We start from the raw sequence: 16,177 nt of genomic DNA on the forward strand, positions 1-16,177 counted from the left end.
CTGTAAGAGTGGGCAAGATAAAAACTAAAAGCAGAGTGTGATAAGGGCCACTGTAGTGGAAACAGCAAGGATTTGCAATGGAAAAAGCCTATATTTGGTGTGGAGCTGTCAGGGTGGATTTCCAGGGGAAGTGACACTGGAGTTGTCACAACTATGGTAAGAAAAGGACCAGCAGGTACATAGAACTGGAAAGAGACAAGCTTGTGCACATGTGAGAATTGTTACTGGTCTAGAGAGGTTCATGATGAATGGGTGGTAGAGACGAGAAAGCTAGACTGAGATCCCCACTCTGCTCCCCCAGAAGGGCCCAGACCTTGTGCTAAGTGGAATGATGCAAGAGAAAGCCACAGAAAATATGTCAAAGAAGAGCGCCCATGTTTTAAAAGTGTCTTCTGGGTGTTGAAGTAGAAGTTGGATCAGGGGAAGGGAAACTGGAACAGGGAATAAACATTAATCCACAGAATGCTCAGATAACAAAGATGAGTTTCTGACTCTACTAGCGCGTGGTGTGTGCACGCACTCATGTGCACATATGTACATAAATGGTTCTACCTCTACTGAAACACCCTGCCATGGCTAACCCTGGCTTCCAGCACCCATGGAGTCCTCCTACCTGGCTGGCTCCCCAAGGTTACCTTGAATAGACTATAAACCCTTCCCTCTCTGATGTGCTAAACTCAGATGACTTTGTTTTCTCAGACTAACTTCAAACTCAGAGTTGAGGTGATTAGAGACTGCCTGTGAGGCTGTGGTATTGGGAATTTCCTCCCAGTGACAGCATGGAGAAGGCTGTGTGCCTGGACACACATGCGTCACACTGCTGAGACCACCACAATTGCATTCAAATCAGCAATTGGACCTTTAATGCAAGTACAGCCACCAAGGTTAAAGGAAAGCTACATTTACTAGTGATTTTTATAAACAAATGGAAAAATATATATACAGATGCACTGACGGAAATAAATAGTATTTATTGTGCTTTTGTTCAAATAAAAGCTTTTAACAGAGAAAAGCCCTAGTGGGATATATGGTGAGGGTGAATGACATTAAAATTATCTTTCAAATTTCTGTATCAACATTAGTAAAAGGGTAAGGAAGCGACTAGCATTTACTGGTGTCTATGATAGGTCAGATACTGGGCTACGCAAGCTTCATCAGTTTAGATATATATTATCATTTCTAATCTTCAAAATAATATAGGGAGCTTGGAATTACTGTCCCACATAGACAGAAGACTGCAGGAAGGGAAGATCAAGTTAGCAAGTGGCAGGATGCAAAGCTATCTCCCTTCACTTTCCAAGCCTGGATGTCTTCCATTCCACTTCCCTGCTTACCTCCTTATGGAAATGTACCTCCACAGCTCAATGGGAAGTCCCTAGGGCCATGCCTTATCTCTAGAGACCACTAGACTGGAAGAGCTTCAGAAGTGATCACATCCAATTTCCCATACACAGAAGCTCAGAGAGGGCTGAGGATCACTTCCCAGGTGACACAGGTGAGGAAAGGGCTGTTCAGTCCATTGCTAAGGCTTCCTCTCCCCTGGCCAATATTTGTTCTCTCTATTGGGCTGATTATGAGTTCCTGCCCCACAAAAGTTTAATGTTCCTGTTGCTTTTATAAATGAGCTTTCTATCCTTGCCTGCCTCTATAAAGGAGCTGTAGAGGTAATAACATTTCCTCTATAGATTTACTCGATGAAAATACAAGAATTGAGGCTTCTTAATGTCAATAATCTGCTTCCACAAGCTCCTACATGAAAATGAGTGGGAAGGGATTAAATCACATCAAAATGGTTTTATCTACAATCAGTGTTTGGTATCTTAAAATACAAACTCCCACCCAAATGTTTATCCCAAAGATATACATCTCACCCACACATTGCCATAACCATTTTCCTGTTAGCACAAAAATATGCATCTAAGCACTGTATCTGGGATATAATGACAACTTTGATAGGGACAGCTCAGAAGACACCCTTGTTTGGTGATTCCTGTTCTTTATTCCTGGACCTAAACTTTCTAGTTGGTCTGTATTCAGAGCTAATTTTCTCTTGAAGGAAAAAAAGAATCTGTAAACTCAGTTATGTAGATCTAAAATATATCATTAACAAAAATCACCTGTACTTTCTACAAACTGATTGGTAAAGAGAATAAATATGAAGGTTCATTATAAAGTAGAGAGCCTCAAAGTCAAAGAGACCTAAACATCCCCTCCAACTAAGTTATAAATGAAGTTCTCTAAGAACCATGTGGTTCAAACAAAGATGGCAGATAATTAGGACACAGACCTCCAACTATGCTTTGCCTAGGTGGGTGGCCAGTGGCAGGTTGTGTTTAGATGATGGAAGAAAAGAACTAAGCAAAGAGAGATGTTGGGACTCAGAACCCCGCTCTGGGCCTGTGAATGGTAGATATCCACAGAGTACACTAAAAGCTTCAGCCATGAAAGCTAAGTTCAGTATAGAAATCAAAAGCATGGGGTTTACTGAGCTAGAAGGCCTCTAGGTCTTTCTTTTTTGAGTCTTTGAGCTGTGGCTATGGAGATGAGAAACTGACCCCAGTGTAGGGTTCAACAACTTTCATCTGTGACTACCATTGCTCAAATAATATCTGGGGCCACAGGCTTTTTGCACTGGGCAGTTCAAGGCCATAAGCTTAGCTTGGCTTTCCTGTGGGCTGCCTTACCTCTTCAAGTGATGTCAAGACCCGCCAACATTTTTTTTATATATAACAGTTTATTTTTACATCATTTTGTACATTTTTAAAAAAATCTCAATTGTAATCCCCACGGTTTCCCATCACCCAGTCACCCGTGTGCCATCACCATAGTTCTGTGCACTTCCTTCCCCACCCCCACCCCCCCGTTTTTGATCCATTTCCCACTCCACTCCCACAAAATGTCTCTGGTATATGGCTGTTCATTATTCTTGTTATTTTCTCGACTGGTCCATTAGACTCCCGTTATGAGCAAAACCATCTGGTATTTTTCTTTCTCTTTCTGGCTTATCTCAATAAGCATGATCTTTTCCAGCTCCATCCAACTTGCTGCAAAAGACATGTTTCTTTTCTTTTGGTTGCTGAGTAATATTCCATTGTATATATGTACCACATCTTTCTAATCCAGTCATCTACCTTTGGGCATTTGGGCTGCTTCCATGTTTTCCCAATTGTAAATAAAGCAGCAATAAACATGGGGGTGCAGGTATCTTTTTCAATCAGTGTTTTTGTGTCTTTTGGGTAGATACCTAGGAGTGGGATTGCTGAAGACCCACCAACATTTAATGCTCCATAGATACCCAGAAATATTCAATCTGATCTTGAACTATCTCATGCTACCCATCATAGACCTTTACCCTCATTCTCCTTCTTTTTTTCTTTAAGCTCTCCCTATCCATCATGTTACATCTTCAATGATGCTCTCCAACATGCCACATGATTCAATTCTTCTTGTTCTCTACCAGTAGACCCCCCCCACCCATGCAGATTCTCTCCTTTATGGTTTGGTGTCCCCTCCATTGATATTCCAGGACATACTCCTCCCTATTAATCTTGGTCCCAGGACCCCATCTCTTAGATAGAGACCCCAGACTTGAGTGCTTCATCTGAGAGAAAGAAATGGGGAAGAAGATATTTCTGACTTTCAGAGGCCAATGTCATCATGTTCAACAATTTGGGAGTACCAAAACCTGCCTTTTGTTTTATTGAGGTCCATGAAGAGTTGTTTTATTGAGGTCCATGAAGAGTACATGTTACTACACCTCAAAAATACATAACATATATTTAAATGAAGTTTAATATTCAGTATCCCTTCTGCAATTCTAACAAACTAAATACAATGTCTGACACTAAACAGAAAATGAAGAGAAAAGTTTTCCCACTCACTTAGGGAGGAAAACAAGGAAGCAACAGTAAAATTAACAGCACAGTTAATTTTAGACAGGAATGGAATTATAACACAAAACCAAAGCCTTTACTTCATGAAAGGTTATTTGGCCAAAAATATTAATGCAACAATTCTTGTCTGAGTAGGCAAAAAGGAAATACACTTGAGAGGCAAAGCCCATGAAATAAATGTTTCCCTCATGGATCCTGGGGCTCCCTCAGATCTATAAACCATCAACTAAATGGTTGCAAACATGTTTACAGTCTTCCTTCTTTGTAGCTACAATGATATGAAATGTTTACAGTGTTATGCCCCAATATAAAAATTCACCCTTTTGAAAAGGAGCTGAATTAAAGACAATCATTACAGTTATACTATATAGACTAAGTTATACAAGATCAAAGACTTGGAAACTGCTAGTGTAAAACCAAAGATCTTTTATAATTTTGTAAGAACTACAAGGCTATCAACCTCCCAAGGATTTTCATTCTGAGAAACTTGTTTTCTTCACTGCACTTCCTATAACATCTGTGAACTTCATGGCCAGACTCATATCATGTGACAGGTGACCTTGTCCAAATGATATGAAAAAAATGTATGGAGAAAGAAGGATTTTGTTACTATGGTGTTCTGTTGCTGATTCTATTAAAATTTTGCTTCTTCTAAAAATCTTTAAACAGACTTTAATCTTGACAAGTGGCTGGTACTGGGTCAAACTAGCCAAGAAAATCATTCCTAAGGCTCCCGATTTCCTATTTTTCTTCTCCAGAAATCATGGTTTGGAAAGACAAACCAGAACTCAACAAAGAGAAAGGCAAGCTAGTTTCAACCTAATGGAGAAAATGACAGCATTTTGACCACTGAAAGCCCAATCTATGAAAAGTTCATACTGCATGAACTTTGAATCCTTGTTTTTATTCCACCTAAGTCCTGTCCAAACAAACAAACAAAAATACAGAAGCTCCAACCTAGAAAATATATTTTCCAAACTATGAACATTATGAAAATTCTTTCAATTTCAAGGTAAAAAAAATATTATTTTTCATGGGACTGCACGGGAGGAGGCTCCTGAACTCCCATAGCTGTTAAGAGTCTTGTCCATGACATTGTGATGGGAAGGTTGGCCAAGAACTCACATACATGCACATCAGTAAGTTGGCCCCTTCTCTTCCCTTGGGAGATAATATTATAACCAGAGTATTGCTCTCTGAGAACAGAACCAGAACAAAGATGGTTATGGACACCAATGCTCATAATACAACACTTCAAAGAAAAAGGGCTCATGTCAGTAATTCGTCACATTTTACTAGTCCCCAAGTATCCCTTAAAGAATTTCATATTTTGAAAAATTTTGCATTTATGATAATTTACTTTGCAATGTTCAAGGTATATAAATACCAAGCAAAACTTCTGATACATGAAATAATTAGTATTAATAATATAACTGTGTTCAGTTCTAGACAAAAGAACACAATTTTCTGGTTAAGCAGTATAAATTTATGATGGATAAATATTAGGTTTGCATTGTGCTTTTTTAATATTGAAAATAAATCATGGACTCCTATTGCTCTGCTATGGAGCTTATGGAATTCTAGAAGGATTTTGAAAACCAGTCATCGCCTTTCTTAGTGCCTCTATGTTTGTGTCTGCCTCACCATTGGTTATATCAGGTCCTCTTCAAGTCCCTCATGAAAATTAAATTCTATCTTAACGAGTCTCTCTGGCATTTCTCCTTTTTGGTGGGCTGGAGTCTGTCTATAGCCCAAATACTATTGTGTCACTTTTCAGGATTCCTCTTACCTTCAGGAGTAAAGTCAGACACAGGAAACAAGCATCCCAGATCCCCAGATCCCCACCCATGTCTGCCTCCTACATTGTACTCCAGCCCCATCACACTCATACTGTCTATCAGAATCACTACATTTCCTCAAACATTATGCAGTTTTGATACACTTACTTGAATTATATTTCCCCCACTTTATCTGCCAGGGAAATCTCTGCTCTCTCTCTTTCCCTCCCTCCCTCTCTCTCTATCTATTTATACACACCTCTATCTGTTTATATCTCTCTATATATATAACTTAGTGTTCTTGGTGGCACTGTATATTTCTAATGCTCCATTTCTAATGCTTTTGTTTAACCACAAAAGGCAACTGTCCTTAACACAGACTGCCGTTCTCTCAGTGTTTGACCTAGACAGCTTCTCCACCACCACCTCCATCTGCCAACTCCTCCCCTTCCATCTGTGTCAGTTCTGATAATACTGCCTTAGAGTGTTTCTTCACGCCTCTCCTACCCTTTTGGAATTCATATACATGATCTTCTCATCACTCACCTAATGGGTTGTTAGTCTACTTACTAATGGTTTCAAACTCCATCCTTCTTCCACTCTAAGCTTCTTGAAGGCAAAAGAAATGTATTCACCATTAAGTTTCCTGCCTAAAATATAATGGGTACTTGGGAAATGTGTATTGAATAGATGTAATAAATAAGCATATAAGTCTTGGGAAGATCCTAGGAATTTCCAGCATCAAGGGAAGGTATTCAGTGGTCTTCATTGGATCATCCCCTCCAATGTCTAGATTCTAATAATAACAAAGCCAGTTGGATAAAGCTTGTCAAAAGCCAGAGACAGGGAGTGCTCTTGTCAGGACTTGGCAAGACCTCAGAGCACCAGAATGCATGCATTGATCTCCAGGGCGACTGCTTACACAGGAAGTGTCAGTTCAGCAGAAGAGTCGAAGATGAGGCCCTAAAAGCAAGTGGCCTGGTTTCAAGACCCAGCTCCACCATTGTTAGCTGCTAAATTAACTTACCACCTCAAGACTTGGTTTTTTCCTGTTTGTAACATAACAGGATACTGCAAAAGGTTATGGTACTGTATTAAATGAGATAGTGTATAGAAACTGCTTAGATAAATTCCTGGCACATTGTATGTCAAAAAATAAAAAAAAATGCTAGCGCATAATCATTAGTTGAGTTTCCCCAATAAAACATTCCATCACTATAAGAAATTGAGAACAATATTGAGCTAGGTTAGACTCCTCAACACCTCCTTCAAAAATCAGAGGAAAGGGGGATAGAGCCTGTTTATGGCAGGCCCAGCTTCACTTTAGCCAGGAGAGGCTCAGCAGTCCTTCTCTTGGTAGGGAAATCCCTGGATAGTGAGTGACTCAGAGGGATGTCAATTTGTGCTGATGGTGTCTCCTTTATCCCAATTTCTGAAACAGGTAGGCAAAAGAAAGCACTCACAGATCTGTCTTCTCTGGAGAGCCACACACTGGAGAGTATATTTCACAACTGATTATGCTACAAGCTTCATGTGGATCAGGACCAAACAATACAGTATCCAGTCAAAATGCTTTCATAAAAATAATATTCTCAAGTTGCTAATCATTCAACTCTATCCCCTAGGGTCCCTCTAGTTTTCAATATCACTTTTAAAAGTAAATGCAGCTTTGATTTTCTCTTATTCAAGTTTCTCAAAAGCTGATGAGCTTTCCACCACAAATCCCTCTCCTCAAATGACTGAGTACCTTTTACTCTTTTCTGTGTTCTTTTGGTAGAAACTTGTGTTTTACCCAGGCTGCCAGGCAACCATTTGGGTAAAGAATGAATGCGTGCTTTTAACCACTGACCTTAGCACACCCAATTAGGGGATACCCTCAGATTTCATCACAAAATCATAGAGCATCTTTTGTGCCTTGCATCAAAAAGGCAGTCAGACACCACCCCAAAGGATTTTCCAGTGAACTTTTTACACATCAAAGTGAAGATTTGGGAGCTATGATCCATGTCTTTGCAGACAAAAGTACTGCACATTAGTGATCCTTTTGCAAGAGCCACACAAATCAAGAGGTCCTCCTGCCCAAGTCACTGTAAGATTGACTTACAGGGTAAAAGAAGAGGGTAAAAGAAACCTTTGGTAAAATTGACCAAAATACAAAGTAAGATAAATCCATAACTCCCAGAGCCTACAAAAAACCAAGAAGACCAAGACAACTGGAAACAGAGAGACTGGAAAAGAGCCCAAAAATTGACCAGAGACACTTCATAAACACAGTCCAGACTTAGACTGGCACAAATGCCAGTTGGCCAAGTTTGAGCTGGACAATAAATTTTTGTATGGGATTTGTCCTCCAGCACTACTCTTTACATAATTTGATATTGTTATTTACAATTGTTTTTAGAATAGGCATCAGGTTTCCTACATGAATCAAACACATTGCCTTCAGTAGATAATTTCATGTAGGCAAATCTTGTGATAAGACTATTTCAGAGGGATTTCTACAGTACAGGTATGCCACCCTTGGGTTACAGATGGGTCAACTTCCAAAAGTTGGTCTGAATGTTATTTACATTCCAACTCCTAATTCCCAACTGTAACTGTAACCTAAAATTGAAAAGACAACAGAATATTAAAGAAAATTATCTGGAAAAGAAGTAAATCTCTCATAATTGCACTGTCCCAACACAATCATTTTCACATATTCACTTCCAATTGTTTTTACAGTTATATCTTTTCACAGTAACACTCATAGGTTCAGGTCCAATTAATATTTTGCATTTTGAATTAGTAAAGGCAGTACTTCAGAAATCTTCATAAAGAGCACATAAACATTTATTTAAAATGAGTATTCTTTATTTTGACAAACTCAACTATTTATAATAACATGTTTATGAAAAAACACTTCCTGAACATCAACTTCATGTTCCAAGAGTAGTATATTTCCCTCTGAACTCTGACATCCCATCCCAACCCACCTTGAATTTCTGAGCACTGAGAGATGAGGGCTTCTGGCATATGATGTTTTATTCTAGGCTGCTTTAACAAAATATCACAGACTGGGAGTTTAAGCAATAGAAATTTATTCCTCACAGTTCTAGATGCTTTAGAAGATGGAAGGGATCATCCTCAGTGAAATAAGCCATAAAGAGAAAGAAAAATACTGGACGGTTTTACTCATAGCGGGAGCGTAAGAGATAAGAAAAACAAAAAACAATTGTAATAAAGTAAAAACAAAATCAATGAATGGCTATAAACCAGAGACATTCTACAGAGGCGGAGATGGGAATAGGCTCAAAACTGGGGTGGGAAGAGAGCTCGGAACTACGGTAGATGGCACGTGGGTGAAGTGGTGGTGGGAAGTCCATGTGGATTACAACTGAGATAAAAACATGTACAAAATGAAGAATGATATAAAAAATTATACAGTAAAAAAAAAGTTTAAGATCCAGGTGTTAGTTGATTCACTTCTTGGAAATACCCTGTCCTCTGTTTACACATGTCAGTTTCTCACTGTATTTCCATGCCAGAGCTGGAGAATAGTTCTCACCTGTCTTTACTAACAAGGGCACTAATCCTATCACAGAGGATCTAATTGACTTAATCACCTTCCAAAGGCCCTGCCTTCCAAAGACAGTCATATGGTTGGGATAGGGTTCAATACAGGAATGGGGGACCAGACACTCTCAGGGCACATATGTGGTTTCCCTTCCCTACACAGGGTGCTGCAGGATGGGGGAAGCAGAGCAGGGCTGGTGGCGCCGAGGACCCAGAGGCTGAGAGTTCTAATAAGTCAGAGACGCGAAGAGAAGCTGGAGTGTCCTACTTCTGGTCTTCTCCTTCTACTCCCCCTTTTTTCTTTTTCTGAATATCCAGGATGTTCCTATCCATCTCTGCTGTTAGGGCATCGTCTATGTCTTCTGAATAGAGCCTCAAGGGCTGCTGTGATTCATCCACACTCCAAACACTTGCATTCCTGGGCACACTGACCCCACTGAGGGAGTCGCTGGAGGAGCAGAGGAATCAGGGTGAAAGAAGGGGGGTTGGATGCAAAGGGAGAGTGAAAGGAAGGGATGAGACAAAGGAGCCTCTCTAGAGGCTGTGAGTGATTCACTCATTCAAAAACTCTGCACTAAGCATCAATCATGGGCCAAGCGCTGTTCTAAATACCTCGGATACACAAATGAACAAATAAAGAAAACTTTCTCCCTAAGTGAAACTCACATTATAGTGGTAAAATACAAAATACTACTTACAATTTCCCAGGGGTTGCTCAGAGTAGGAATCACTGGGAAAGTGTGAAACATTGAAGAAAGTTAGGATTTTAGCCACATGGCTAACTAGGGACATCTGTTCTAGGTCAAAGGAACAACCAGTGCAAAGACTGCAGAAAGGTCTTTAGAGTGTCAGAGGAACAGCAAGAAGGCCAGTGAGGCGTAGGCAGTGGGTGAGGCTGAGGCCACGGAGGGTCAAATTGTGCAAGGCTGATAAAGACTGGTTCTACAGTGTTTTGAGCAGAAAAGTGACATGATCAAACTTAGTTTTTAAAAAATCACTGACTGTTGTGTGGAGAATAAACAAGGCACCCAGGAGAGGCAAGAAACAGCTGGGGACCTGCTGCCATTATACAGGGAGAAGTCAGAAGGGCCTGTGGATGGGATGTGGGGAGCTGTGGTATGCAGAGCTTGGATTCCAGATCTGTTCTGAAGCTAATCAATAGGGTTTTGTGGTGAGTTGCACATAGACATGAAAGAAAAAGCACAGTAAAGATTGTGTCCAAGAGTTAGCCACACTAGCCTCACAAGATCACACTAGCCTCACAAAGAACAAGACTGGAAGTTAGAAGATGAATGAAGAGGCTCTTCCATGATGTAAACATAAGATGAAGTGGGAGAGAACAAGGCTGGTTCTCTACCCCATACAGATGTAGACATATTGATGTGATGGATTTTTATTTTTTGAAGATTTATTTATTCATTGATACAGAACTGAACTGGGGTACAGGCCAAAGGCGGTGAGAGGATTCACCAGAAACAGAGGGGGAGCAGAACAGGCAGACTGACAAAGTACACTGCTGAGGGGAGCAGTGGGCGAGACAGGAGAGGTCTGTGCCATGTGGCCACCTCTGGAGCTGGGGATCGAACTCACACTGAAGCGGCTGCAGCTCACTTGCAGTGCTATGCTTTAACCCGCTGTGCCACCAGGGAGAGCCCAATGTGATGGATGTTAAAGGATGTAGTAAAACTGACAGTAAAAAAAAGTTTCACAGAACAATAGAACAAACAAAATAAAAACAGAATTTTAGACTACAAAGACAAAATAATTACCAAAGGGAAGGGGAGGTGGTGTCTATAAATTGGGTAGAATGGATGGATGGAAACAAGCCTTTTGTTGATGGACATAATGTAGTGTATAACTTATATATGTTGATATAGAGTCTGCATCTGGAACCTACATAATTTACTTTAATAAAAAGACTCAGGTAAGCATTTTGTGGCATTTTCCTCAGTAGCAGTCTCTCTTTCCTTAATTGTGTAGAACCTCAGCTGAGAATATGTGTGCCAGCTAAAGAGTATATTTCTCAGTTCTTTTCAGTGAAGTGTGGCATAATGACCAAATTCTGGCCTATCAGATGTGAGTGAAGTCTAAATTGTGCCTTTAAAAGAAATCCATGGGGATTACAACCAAGATGAAAAAAATGTACAAAGTGAAGAATGATAAGGAATGAAGGAAGGGAGGAAGGGAGAAAAAAATGAAGGAAGGAAGGACTTGAAATAATAACAACAACAAAAAAGGCATTTTTTGCATATAGTGGCTTCTCTGGAATCCACGGTGGAGGCCAAAGCAGCCACCTCCAACCACCAATTGTATGATACACACCGAGGAAGGCAGAGTAAAATACCCAAGGCACTTACTGACCTGTGACAGTCTACCAGGACTTGCTCACAGGGAAGGCAAATGCTTTTATGTTGTATAAGCCTCTCTTGCGAAACTGTCTAAATGGTAGTTTAACTAATGTAAGTTGCTTCAGTTGTTCCAAGTACAAAGCCTTAGTTTCAAATGTTGCGAACCCCATGAAGCTAGAACAATATTTGACAGGGAAGGCTTTAATTTCAACCTGCCTCAGGTTGTTAGTTCTTAAAATACCTGAAGTGTATCTGTTTTTATATGCTGAGTCACTGATAAGAGGCTAAATTTAGAATAAATTGCTGCTTATGTAACTAATATGTTTTAAACAGATTTTATTTATTTATTTTTTCATGGAAGAACTGGGATGTAGACCAGAGGTATGGGAAGACTTGTGCTTTCTAACACTTTGCTACCAAAGTAATTCAAATTAATAAAATGCCTTAAATAGCCCAAAGTAATAATATACCAAGGATTTAGGGTCTCCTCAGGTGTTAGTACTGAGACTTAACTGCTATGCCACCAGGTATGTCCAGCTAGTATGTTTTTTTCTTTGTTTGTTTTTAATAGTCCATTACTTCTCTTTAAATCAGGGGGCCCTATGAGCATCATATCTAAAGTGGAGGAAGACATATCATATGCCTTTGAGGTATAAAACAGCATTACCAACAAACTCCTAATTCTCCACACAAGCCAGCCATCATCTCCTCTGACCGATGAGTCAAGTATGTGGTGAGAGACTCCCCCCACCCAAAGAAAGATCAACTTCAAAACTGGCACCAAACAAAAACATATACTTTAATTAAAAGTAACTTTGTTGTGTGGAAGCCTAATAAATCACCCTGAATTTAGCCTCAGATGTGCAGCCAACACTACAGTGCTGGCCACCGAACTTCAATATTCACTAATCCAAACATATCAAGGGTGCAGAAGGTGGTCACCGGAGGCATAGGTTCTGAAAGCTTTGCTGCATGAAATGCACTAGTCCGAATTACAGTGACCTGAATAAGCATCCTTTCCTTCCTATGTCCCTGACTAGCCAGCTCAAGAGAACAAAAAAAACTGCAGAGGATCAGATGAAGAAGGACTAGTGGAAATTTATGACAAAAATCATTATAGCCATGTGGGTAGGTCAAAGGAAAAGTTGTTACACACCCCTTCAGTGAAATGCCAACGTCTGGGAAAATTACAGTCAAATAGATGTATTCCTCTGAATTAGCCATGTGCAGGCTTTTCTATAGGCAATGAGAGCAGGAGGCAAACTATAAGGTAGTGACTTAAGGTTAATTAAGTGGAGAGGGGACCCTTCCTAGTGGTACAATGGGTTAGGATGCAGCACTGCAAGCGAGCTGCAGCCACTTCAGTGAGAGTTCGACCCCTAGCCCCAGAGGTAATCCTGTCTCATCCACTGCTCCCCTCAGCAGTGTTCTTCACCAGTCTGCCTGTTCTGCTCCCCACTCTGTCTATGGTGAATCTTCTCACCATCCGCATCTCTGGCCTGTACCCCAGTTCTGTATGAATAAATAAATAAATCTTATAAAAAATCAAGTGGACAGGAAAGAGGTCATAATGGAATTGAGGATCTGCATCAGCTGACTTCAGGGTGGTACAAACGACTTTCAACATCATAAAAAACTCAAGTTCCCTAGATTTATGGACAACATCCTATTTATAATATTTAGGAGGACAGGGACAAGGGACAGCAGCAAGACAATCTTTAGGGATCTATAAGCCCAGGGTTATAAGAAACAAAGGAAATAACCAAACATTCCAATTCTTCCTTTATTTTCTTAATTATTCACAAAGCATTAGGTACAGATTGGTAGTATGTTAGTAACTCTAAGGCAATTATTGTTAAGATGAGCAGAGTTTGTAGTGAGAGTTTATTAATTTGCATTCTGTCATCATTCCCTCCTCTATACCCCACCTTTTGCCATGACAGCGCATGGATTTTCTATGAGAACCATATCCCCTTTATTCTATGCCAGCTGATGTGGGTGATCCAACCTTTAAAACTGATTTTTATGAGGATAAAACTGACATTACAGAAGCAAAACAGAGCAGTGGAGAGAAATCCATTCTTAGAGGTGTCATTTGGATTGCCTGTAACCCTTCCTTTAGATATTTTTAGTTAAAGAAATATTCTGTTTGCTTAAGCCAGTTTCAGTGGAATTTTCTAACACTTGCTACCAAAGTAATTCAAATAAATAAAACACTTTAAATAGCCCAAAGTAATAATATACCAAGGATTCAGGGTCTCTTCTGGGGAGGTAAGAGGGTGATAGTTGGAAGCTGAGAGGAAAATTTTTTTCTTAGTTCCTATTAATTATGCAGGAAATGGTAACAATAGTGAGCATCTATATAATTGGTTCTAATTCTCAAAGATGCCTTATCACATGTATTACCTCAATTGATTCCCCAATTGAGTCAAAGAAGTTATTAAATTTTATTTTGTAGTAATTATTTATCACACTTTACATAGTTCAAATACGATTTCAAATTCAATAATTAATCTGATTATATCACAATAATTCCATGGGAATGGTGGGTCTATCCTAATATCCATTTTAGGCCAAAGAAAGTCAAACCTTAGAGAAATTAAGTAAGATGCCTCTGACACTAAGCCCATGTTAGAGGTGGGATAGGAGGCAGGTCTCAAATCTAGATCTCCTTCTTCCTAGGTTTTAACGTATCCTTTGTTTCTCAGCTCAATTCTTTGAACCAATACCACTGACACTTACTCCAGAAATAAATGTGTATGCTCTTAGGCACAATGTTAGCAAATGGGCTGAACTTGATCAAAACACTAAAGGCCCAAATCTGGATTCTACTTCTCTGACCAGAACTAGCTGGTGACCTAAAGCTAGTGCTCTATGACTTGTAAGAGGGGAAGCTTTCAGGCCCTCCCTGGTGGCACAGCGGGTTCAAGCACAGCACTGAGAAGCTTAAGACACTTTCGCATAAGTTCGATTCCCGCCTGCCCTGGAGGAGATCCACATGGCGAGGCAGACCTCTCCTGACCGGGAGGAGATCCACGTGGCGAGGCAGACCTCTGCTGACCCGCTCGCTGCTCCCTCAGCTGTGTACTTCGTCCATCTGCCTGTTCTGCTCCCCTCTCTGTGTCTGGTGAATCCTCTCACCCTCTGCATCTCTGGCCTGTACCCCAGTTCTATATGAATAAATAAATAAATCTTAAAAAAGGGGGGGAAGGCAGCTTTCATTAGAATCTCTGATGCCCCTTCAAGTTCTATAATTCTAGACTTTCTTGTTCTGAGCCTCAAATTCATATTTTCTTTAGAATAATCATTCTAACTTTAACTGACATTTGTACACAGGTGAGTTACTACTATAAAAATGCAACTTATACTCTCTTTTAAAACTCATAATATCCATAAAAGAACTGCACCTCTTTTACAAATAAGGAAGTTGGACAGAGGTTAAATGAACTGCCCAAGATCAACAGAATTAGTAAGAATCAAAGAACAACTGATTCCAGGCCAGACTGGCCATGGGGACCTTAGCCCAGTCTATATTATTCTTTCAGAAAAAAGTTTGTTCCCTGCATTACTGGTCTCCTCTTCCCACGCAGAAGAGGGGTGGGGACAAGGCAAACCGAGTTTATACAAGCCTCTCCAAGGCAAAAATGGAAAACCACTGGAAAGGCGCCTGAGAGGAACCTTCCCATGGCTGGGGGCGGGGCGTCCTTCCTCGCCCGCGAGCCGAGCCGGGGATTTGGGCTCCTCTACCCTTCAGGGACCTTTACCTTGTTGAGATGCGGGTTCCGGGTAACGTCGTATCCTCGCTTCTTTAGCAGCACAGGGCGCGAGGGGCCGGGCTTCGAGTGGCAGCCTCGGGTGGGCGCGTAGGACACTCTGAGCGAGAAGGCGCCGCAGGCCGAGCGGGGCAGGAGGGCCAGTCGCGCGCTGGTGCCCAGCGCTGCGCCCATCGTCCTTGCACAGACCTGGTACCGGGGAGAAACCAAGGTCAGGGGTACCTTTAGGCCTGTCAGCACCTGCACCGGGTGCGCGCAACTGGGCACCGAGCCGGAGACCAGAACGCCGCGTCCTTAGGGAGCGTGCAGGGGGTCCCCAAGGGTTAAGGGCGCCAATCCCGTCCTGCGTAGCCAACACCTGCGCGACTCCGCGCGAGCGCTGCGCGCAGGCCTGGCCAAGCGTGGGCAAAGCGAAAGCAAGCTCAGGAAGCAGATTCGGTGCGGGCGATAGTTCGTGCCTCCCACTCGCACTCATTCCCGCGGAGAAGAGGAGATTGTCGGCAAGCAGTCCCAGATCCTGCAGCTCAGCTCTATGACCGGCCTGAGCCTCCTTGCCTAGCCTACCGAAGCTTAGCTCTAAGCAGTCCCATTGTGGGGCAAGCCGGAGGAGACACAGAAGTCACTTGTCCCTAGGGCTGGATCGCGCAGGGGCCGCGAGAGCACTAGGCTGGTGCCTTCTGGAAAAAGAGGTCTTGGAACCAATCTTTTTTTGGAAGTGCAGGTATTCCCGTGAATACCTGCACCGGAGCCTCCAGTGACAAAACAAAGCTTAGAATGTTCCCCATGCCTCTCTATATTGGCCAGCTGAATGCACAGAGGTGCTTAGGCAT

General features: G+C 41.4%; 1 protein-coding gene across 1 annotated transcript in view; it reads right to left on the reverse strand.

The window, feature by feature from the left end:
- The window catches only part of ME3 (malic enzyme 3, NADP(+)-dependent, mitochondrial), a 189,255-nt gene extending 173,294 nt beyond the window's left edge, over positions 1-15,961 (reverse strand). The window contains exon 1 of the mRNA XM_004683273.2: positions 15,339-15,961. Coding sequence (XP_004683330.1) covers positions 15,339-15,521 — 183 coding nt within the window. The 5' untranslated portion in view covers positions 15,522-15,961. The remainder of the gene's footprint in view (positions 1-15,338) is intronic.
- Between the last annotated feature and the right edge of the window lie 216 nt (positions 15,962-16,177).

Source organism: Condylura cristata, unplaced genomic scaffold (genome assembly GCF_000260355.1).
Source record: "Condylura cristata isolate star-nosed mole 26May11 unplaced genomic scaffold, ConCri1.0 scaffold00015, whole genome shotgun sequence".
Classification (NCBI taxonomy): domain Eukaryota; kingdom Metazoa; phylum Chordata; class Mammalia; order Eulipotyphla; family Talpidae; genus Condylura; species Condylura cristata.